The sequence below is a fragment of the Theobroma cacao genome, chromosome 10 (assembly GCF_053813885.1).
Source record: "Theobroma cacao isolate CCN51 chromosome 10, ASM5381388v1, whole genome shotgun sequence".
NCBI classification, from domain to species: Eukaryota; Viridiplantae; Streptophyta; class Magnoliopsida; order Malvales; family Malvaceae; genus Theobroma; species Theobroma cacao.
The window spans coordinates 8445786-8455137 of NC_142648.1; the positions used below are offsets into that span (position 1 = coordinate 8445786).

At 32.1% G+C, this 9352-nt stretch overlaps 1 protein-coding gene across 1 annotated transcript; it reads left to right on the top strand.

Moving 5' to 3' along the window:
* Positions 1-3142: 3142 nt before the first annotated feature.
* Positions 3143-6386, top strand: LOC18586645 (rust resistance kinase Lr10-like). Its single transcript, XM_007010137.3, has 3 exons — positions 3143-3944; positions 5055-5081; positions 5175-6386. The coding sequence occupies exons 1-3, from the start codon at positions 3233-3235 to the stop codon at positions 6266-6268; spliced, it is 1833 nt and encodes a 610-aa protein (XP_007010199.3). The 5' UTR covers positions 3143-3232; the 3' UTR covers positions 6269-6386.
* The last annotated feature ends 2966 nt before the right edge of the window (positions 6387-9352 follow it).

Sequence of the window (9352 nt, forward strand, 5' to 3'; positions counted from 1 at the left end):
GATGTGAATAACGCCATTTTACATGATGACTTGGAAGAAAAAGTATGCATAAAGAACCCACAAACGTTTGCTAAATAAGGGGAGTAAAGTGTTTGTTGATTACAGAAATCTATATAAGGACTTTGTCAAGCATCTCAAAATTAGTATCGCAAGTTTACCACTTTTCTTCTTGCCATTGGTTTTAAACATTTAGACGCAGATCACTCTTTGTTCACCTTCTCTTGTATAGTAGGATCTTTTATTGCAATGCTCATATATGTTGATGATGTCATCATCACGAGATTAGATTCCAATTGCATTTGTAAGCTGAAACTTTATTTGGATACGAAATTTCACATCAAAGATCTTGACAAACTCAAATATTTTCTTCAAATTGAAGTGACAAGTTCTTTAGCAGGTATTGCATTAAGCCAACATAAGAATGTACTTGATATCTTAGCCGAGAGTGGTCTCACAAGCTACAAGTCGGCCAATTTTCTCATGGAGCAACAGAACAAGCTTTCCTTCGACTTTGGTGAAATTTACGCTAAGCCAGAGCACTATCGTCACCTAGTAGGTCATTTACTTTATCTCACCATCACCTGTCTAGATATCTACTATGCGATGCATATTATTAGCCAATTTATGCATGCCCCATGACAACCACATCTTGATACTGCTCATAGGGTGTTGCGTTATCTCAAAAGGAACCCCAAGACAAGGTATTTTGCTTCCTTCAATGGTTTATTGTTTTTATGAGCATATTATGTTGCAGATTGGGAAAAATGTCCGGCGATGCGCAAATCTACTACTGACTATATTATCTTTCTTAGGTCTTCTCCCATTTCATGGCAATCCAAGAAATAAACGGTGGTTTGTTGTTCTTACGCTAAGGCTGAATACCGAGCCGTGGCCACCACCACTAGTGAGATCATTTGATTGATATGACTTTTACAAGATCTTGGAGTGACACATTGCACTAATTCCTTTGTTATGTGACTATCGAGCTGTTATTCACGTCACAACCAATCTAGTCTTCCATGAACGAACAAAGCACATAGAAATAAATTGTCATTTCTTCCTATAACACATTCAGTCACAAACTATTGTTACTCGGACTATTTCTTCACAGAACCAATTGGCTGATATATTTATTAAAGCACTTAGGTACGATCGATTTCATAAACTATTGGTCAAGTTAGGCATTTCTACTCTTCATGCTCCAACATGAGGGGGAGTATTGGAGGATATTTTATTTATGGAGATTATTCTTTTGTGTAATCTTTCTTTATTAAAAGTTTTCTTTACTTGCACTCCAAGGAAGTCTAGGATTAGAATCATATATAATTATCTCTTCATCTTTTTAGTGAAGAGCGAGGTTTTCTGACTCTATTTTTTTGAGTCATTTTATTTTTCAAGATGTGAAAGAACTTGTTAGAATTGTGCTTGGAATGATATTAATAATTATACGAATAAACATTAACACGACACGATTAATTAATTATGTCAGTATTTTAAACACATACATGGATATATTTAATAAACGTATCACACTACACGATATGATTAACACGATTAAAATTCATATAATTTATAACTTGTTTATACACGATTAACACACAATTGATACAATTAACTTGATTAAAACGATTAAATTAAAATATGTAGAAGTAAAATATGATTCTACTATTCTAATTCACAACAAAAAATTATAAATATTAATAATATTTACCAAATATAATAAAATTCAATATTAATAAATCTTGATCATTATAAAAATATTAGTTATTATATAGATTAATAGATGAGTCTTAACCATATACTAAACGTATATATACAACACGTGAACACAATTAAATAAATGAATAATAAATGCATCATAGATTATAGACATAAACAATAACACGACTAATTAATCATATTTCAGACACAATTAACAGTTTCTTAATATTATAAGCATCATCTTCATTATCATGGATATATATTGTCACAAATTACTTTAACTTAGTTTATGCATCTTTAAAAAAATTAAAAGAAAAAAAATTGATAAACTGAGTAGATGCTTCAGTAATAGACCTGTACATTATTACATTAACTTATTACATTATTTAATAATTATTTTATATCTAATTTTTAATTTTCAAAATATTAATATTAAATTTTATAATATTTTAAAATTAAATAAAATTGGGGATTGTTCCTCAGCCCGAACGTATGCTTCGAAAGTGCCGATCAATCCCAACCCAAATTGATTCATAAAAGTCTCCACTATTCCGCAGGTGCGACGAAGAAGCCTAGTACGCCTTTGTTGATTGTTCAAACTCAAAAGCATGGAGAAGCTTCAACGCGCTGATAGTGATCCACGTAAAAGGACAAAGGAACCTTAAGTGAAATTGCAGTAATAAAGAATTTTCTGAGTTAATGGGACCATTTATTGATAGTAAAAAGTAATAATTAAATTTATATGCAAAGGATAATTGAATTAAATTAAATTAGATTAATAGTATATGCTTTTTTTGTTAAAATAATATTTCATTTATTTCTTAGGATTAATGATGTTTATAAATCTATTTTTCAATATTTTAAAACTTACCATTTCTTTTTTTTTTTTGGTCGTATGAAAGATCTCATTATGTCTTAATATTAATAATTTTTTGTTTTAAATTATTTAAGTTTGATTTTATGAATGTAATCTCATTAAAAAATTTTGGTTTCGCATGTTTTTAGAATATGTGAATAGTTTTTATTATTTTACTATATTTTTAGTTTATATATACATTGCCCATTTTTTCTATTTTTTTTCTACGAATAAATGATATTAGTAAACATTGTTCAACATATAAATCATCAACAAAGAGGGAGAAGATACCATTAAATAATAATGATGTTAAATAGTTAATCGAGAGATTGTAATAATGTTGAGTGTTGGAGGGTAAGGGCGAAACTAACGCTGGAAACCTTTAATAGATGTGGGAATTTTAAGTTCTATAAGCAAGTTTATAGGGTTCATTACATTATAAATACAGGAATTAAAAGGAAACTTACCTGTACAGTGTTTATAGTAGAATTTTTAAATTTCACAAACAGGTTTAAACTTTAAAGTGATAAAAGATCAGTTGACCTGGTACTTGAGTCTTTTCCACGCTGCTTGACCTTACCCTTTTAAAACCATTGCCTCTGCCTCAGACGATGAATAAGAGGCGAGTAGTTGAGGCTTCAATTATAGACGTACAACTGCCCAGATTAGATACAAATGGTAATTATCCTCCTTCACTTCCTCTTGCTACTGACTGCTTCAGCAGTTGGTCTTGGTCCAGCCTCAGCAGATCGAGATGACTGCGAGCCAAAACACTGCAAACACGGCCAGCCATCCGTCCGGTACCCCTTCCGATTGAAAGGCCGCCAACCGGACCACTGCGGCTCATCTGGGTTTGACCTGTCCTGCAACAACAAGAAGCAGACGGTGCTGGAGCTGCCCCGTTCGGTCAAGTTATTGGTGAAGCGTATAGATTATGTACACCAGAGGATTCAGGTGTATGATGAAGATGGTTGTGTCCAAAAGCAGCTTCAAAATCTCACTTTATCTGCATCTCCTTTCATGTACAGCTCAGGCTCAGATTTCTACTATTACAGCGATTCTGGAAACTTCACCTTGTTTAATTGTTCAATTGAAGATCAATCCGACTATTATTATTCTGACTGGAGCATCCCTTGCTTAAGTGGGTCTGGCTTCTATGTTAAATCCGTGGAATCTGAGTCTGGAACCAATGACCTGTTGAATTGCAGAAAGACTACAGATATCTCTGAAGTTCCCAACGGGATGATGTATGACAGGAAAAACAAATTTGACTTTAACTGGACCAAACCGGCTTGTGGTTTATGTGAAGTCCAACGCCAAGGATGTCGACCCAATACTACTAACACATCGGGCATAGAGTGCTATTCCATCCACAGGGAAGACAAAGGTACCGCATACATATGAGTTTTTAAGTAGCATTGTTCTGAAATCTGAATTTAGTTTTTAATTTAGTTTTTAAGTAGTAAGCCTTCTAAAGGGTCCATGCTTCGAAATCTATGTCGGGGTCAGTCAGCTTCAACCCTATACATAATTTTTATTATTACTATTAAAATAATAAAAATATTTTTATATTAACACATTAATTTTTACAGTATATTATAGAATTTAAAACTTGCTGTCTATTAATTAGTAATAAAAGAATAAGCTCATTCCGGAAAAAAAAACCCACAAACAAAAAGTAAATGGAGATTACAAATATGAGTCGTTTGGGTATCTTCTGTTTAATTATTTTTGTGCTTTCTTGGCAATTTTGGCAATTTTAAATTGAAATAAATGAAGCTTCTTCTTAATTGGAAATAAAAAAATTGTCATCAAGTGAAAAAATCATACTAAATGAAATAAATAACAATGTGAAGTAATATAATTCTAGATGCAAAACTGAAAGTGCAGCTGAAATTATGTTGCTAAAACCCATTTGTGTCGTAGTGCTCCTTATAATTTTATAAATTTTTAAAGGATAACGTAATAATATAAAAAAAGTTGATGAAATATTTATTATTATACATTACAATTAATATTTTTTTAAAGAAGTTTTGATTTATAATTTTGTCTAAAAATTCAGATAAACCTCGTGCAAAAATTAAAATTTGTATGTTTTGAGATCTAATTACCTTGTTTTTGCTCTCTTCTATAAGCAAAAATAAGTCAGGTAGAACTTTTTGATGTAAAATTATTGACATTATGGGATAAATCAGGCTTCCCAAATTAGGGTACTAAACATCAAAACCAACTTCTTTAACTTACAGTTCCAGCAAGAAATTGCTTGATTCATATTGAATCAATACTTCTTTTTTACCTATGATTTAATCTCATTTATTCAAAATCTTATGCACACATCTTTGTCTCAAACTTGTAATTAAGCATTAATTTTGCAGGGCCAAAATCAATTTTGAATGTTTTAGAAACCTAAGGGAGACTGTATATAGAGTAATGATATAGGATTATTTTACTGATGTTGAGAAATATAGCATGCTGATCATTTTTGAATGTTTTCCAGGTGCAAGAATGAAGCTAATGATTTCAGGTACATGGTTGTTCCATACATTAATTTTATATTGAGAAAAGAAATGATCTGATGAAGCATTGTAATCTCTGACTAGGATCATGTTATTTGCAGGTTTAACCATAGGATCACTTCTCCTTTTATTGAGTGTCATTGGACTCTGTTGGCTGCACCACTTGAATAAAAAAGAGAAAGATGGTCAACGCAAGATCGAACAGTTTTTGGAGGATTACAAAGCTCTTAAGCCCTCAAGATATTCCTATGCTGATATTAAGAGGATAACAAACCAATTCAAGGAAAAACTTGGACAGGGTGGTTATGGTACTGTGTTCAAAGGAACACTTTCCAATGATGTTTCAGTAGCTGTTAAGGTTCTGAATAACTTCAAGGGAAATGGTGAAGAGTTCGTTAATGAAGTTGGTTCAATGGGAAGAATCCACCATGTCAATGTTACTCGCTTAGTTGGTTTTTGTGCTGATGGGTATAACCGAGCCCTTGTTTATGAGTACTTGCCGAATGAGTCATTAGAGAAATTCATATTTGCAGCTAAGGGTGAGAATCGTTTCCTTAGTTGGGAGAAGCTTCATGAAATTGCTTTAGGCATAGCCAAAGGCATTGAGTACCTCCACCAAGGTTGCGAGCAACGGATCCTCCATTTTGACATCAAACCTCACAATATTTTACTGGATCAAAACTTCACTCCTAAGATCTCTGATTTTGGTTTGGCTAAGTTATGTTCCAAAGAGCAAAGTGCTGTTTCAATGACAGCAGCAAGAGGAACCATGGGCTATATTGCACCTGAAGTATTGTCTAGGAACTTTGGAAACGTCTCATACAAATCAGACGTTTACAGTTTTGGAATGCTCTTGCTTGAAATGGTTGGAGGGAGAAAGAATATTGATGTGACAGTGGCCAATGAAAGCCAAGTGTACTTCCCGGAGTGGGTTTATAATCGTTTAGACAAAGGAGAAGAATTAGGAATTGATATCGAAGATGAAGGGCATCACAAGATCGCAAAGAAACTTACAATTGTTGGACTTCGGTGCATTCAGTGGTATCCAGTTGATCGTCCTTCAATGAAATCTGTGGTTCAAATGTTGGAAGGAGAAGCAGACAATCTGACAATGCCACCAAATCCATTTGCCTCTAAAGATGAAAAGAAGCCTAAGAAGCCCATTAACAGAGAGCTAGCAGCTATTTCTGAATAAGAAGAAAAGCAATTTGCAGAATGCAGCCTTACAATCGAAATGAGTAGAGTTTTTACTCTTAATTTTGTTCTCTATTATTTTTAAATGATAAATTTTATGTATAATTAATTTTTATTAATCTGGTATCTACAATAACAAGAGTTTAAAATATAAAAGCATACGTGATTCTTAATACATGATTAATTTGATAGTGAAAATCATATTGACTAAATTAACTTTTAGACATATGTCCTTCAAAATCAAATTTATTATTTATTTATGAGATAAATAAATTTATGCGTCAATTATTGATTTCATACATATGATATTTTAATGGATATTTAATTATTTATGATATATATGATTTGATCAGTTATTTTTAAACATGAAATAAAGCCTAAAAGGCCCATTAATAGAGAACTAGTGGCTATTTCTAAATAAGAATAAAAGCAATTTGCAAACTACAACCTAATCGAAATGAGTAGAGTTTTTGCTTTTAATTTTGTCTTGTGTATAATGTAAACGATAAAATTTATATATAATTAATTTATACTAATTTTGTACTATACTAGGAATTTAGAATACAAAAGTGTACATAATTTTTGATATATGATTTTATAGCAAAAATAATACTGATTAGATTAATTGTTGGGATTTAGTATACTCGGATCTTCTTTTTCTTTTTTCTACGTAACTCTTCAATAAGTGAGATCTTAATGTTTTTGTGTGGTGGGCCTAGCCATATCTTTATATAATGAATCCCTAATCTCATCCATAATAAGATTTAGGGTTTCCTACACATACTTACGCTTTTGATCTCACATTTGATATCGGAGTCTAGCCTACTTTATTAAATCATATTATGGACTATAATATTATCACTTTATAAAGGCCAAAATAACTTAATTTGGTTTTAATAACATACAAAAAATAAATAATGTAACTCTACATTTTGATTTTACAAGAAAATCTAACAATCTCTCACTTAGTGTAAAACCCGACCCTATAAACACATGTCATGACATACATGCACTGAGTAGCATGTTATTATGCTAGGAAAGCACATAAGAATAGACGAAACCCGGTATTGTACCTAACGGTACACTTGAGTTGATTTAACCTCGAACTAGTTCAAATAGGAATCGTAAGATGAAATTTAATATTTTACAGTCTAGGAATGACTAAAAATGATTGTTCGGAGTTCGATGGTTCATTTGGGGTAAAATTGAAAATTTTGATGTTCAGGGGCAAAATCGTAATTTTTCCACCCGTGGATAAAATTTGAGATTTTGAGAGAATTTAGATCACATTTGACAAATTGGAAATGGTATGAGTATAAGGGATGAAAAATATGTGGGCAATTTTTCAGTTTTTGAGGTAAAAATATAATTTTTGACTTTTACGAGGGCAAAAGTGTAAATTTCAAAAATTACTCCAGCAAGACTTTGGATAAGTCTGAGAATTTTATCTAAGCTATGGATATGTGGGACAAGTGTATGGTGAAAATTTGGAAACAAATGGATGAAATTTAAAAAACGGACCAATGGAAAAATGACACATGGCATTTTTTTTAATGGTTTAATATTATTTTAATGAAAAGTCAGCCCATTTAAACCCCATTTTAAGTGATGGCCGGCCATAAGGGAGAACAAGAGAGAAAATAGAGAGGAAAGGAAGAAAAAAAGAAAAACCAAAGAGAAACAAGAAAATTCAAAGAGGAATTCGCGTTTTTCGCTTGTTTACGCGTTTAACGGTAAGATTTTTCGACTTTAGCTTGATTTCTACCTTTCCTATGCCTTTGTTTCCATTTAGCATGCTTGAGAAGAGAGATCTAAAATTGACACCAAGGGCTGACCGAATTTCAAGGGGGGAGAAATTGAAACTTTTAGGTTTTGATTTTTAGTTAAATTGATAGTTTTAGTTAAATTGATAGTTTTAGTTAGTTAAATGTGTTTAGAAATTAAATTGGGCAAGAAAGCATTAAATTTTCACAATACCCACCTTTGGCCGAATCTGCAATGAGGTACAATGATGATAATCTGATTTTTATTCTAAGAGAAATGAAGAGAAAATGATGAAAAATGGTTAAATGTGATAGAAAAACAAAGTGAAAAATTAACCGAGTTAATGTCCCATTTTTGGCCGAATTTTCCAAGGAAGAGGGTGAGCTGATTTTGGTGATTTTAGAGGAATATTGGCTGATAATTAATGGTTAGAAATGTTGGAGAGAGAATGGGACAATTTAGAGCTAAAATGGAGCGCATTAGCAATTTATCAGGTAAAGTGCCAAAAATAGGTTAATACCGCGTTTAAGCCGTTTTTGGCTATTGCATTTCATACCATGCATTAGATAGGATTTAAGTCAAATATATAGTGATTTAGCATTAATGTGATGAATTGAGTAAATTTTTGCAATGTGTCTAGGAGGAGAGCCTTCCGGTAAAGGCAAGGAAATTATACCTGACAAGTAGTTATCAGGGCACCTAGAAAGCTTTTAGTTTGTACAAACGGTGAGTAAACTTATTATTATTGTAAATTATCTAGAGTTTATTTTTAAATGCTCTTTATGTATTTTATGAAATGAAAATGAGATTAAAACGAGATTTTTGATGTTTTAGAAATAAATGTGACAAATAAAGATATATTATGTTGATTATGAAATTGAGTAATTAGAGGCTGTTAACTGTCTTGAAAATTATATATTTTCCTATGAATGGCTTATGAGATATGAGTATATGTGGCTATATTTTGTAAGTGTATTAGGAAATTTATGTAAGCTGTTTTTACTATGCAGGCTGGATAAATAAATAAAAACCACTTTATACTGTCGAAATTTTATTAAAATTGGTGGGTTAGTCACTGCAGTGATGGGTTTTTGTGGACTGCCTATTAGAGGGGCATGGTAAACCCGGTTATATAGTTACTTCGGTTGTAGAGGCAAGGAGGGTAACTCCTGGGGTAGTATTAAAGCTCACTTCACGTCGAACCCCCACATGAATGTGTAACTCGACCAACGCCAAGGAACGACTTGTTTTAAAAATAAAAATGTGTTTCATATGTAAATGTTATAACAACCTTGGCGGACTCGGTTAGATGCCTCGGCCA

Coding starts and splice junctions, on each gene's coding strand:
- LOC18586645 (XM_007010137.3), top strand. CDS start 3,233: ATGGTAATTATCCTCCTTCACTTCCTCTTGCTACTGACTGCTTCAGCA. Junction 3,945..5,054: donor CATCCACAGGGAAGACAAAG/GTACCGCATACA, acceptor AATGTTTTCCAG/GTGCAAGAATGAAGCTAATG. Junction 5,082..5,174: donor AATGAAGCTAATGATTTCAG/GTACATGGTTGT, acceptor TGTTATTTGCAG/GTTTAACCATAGGATCACTT.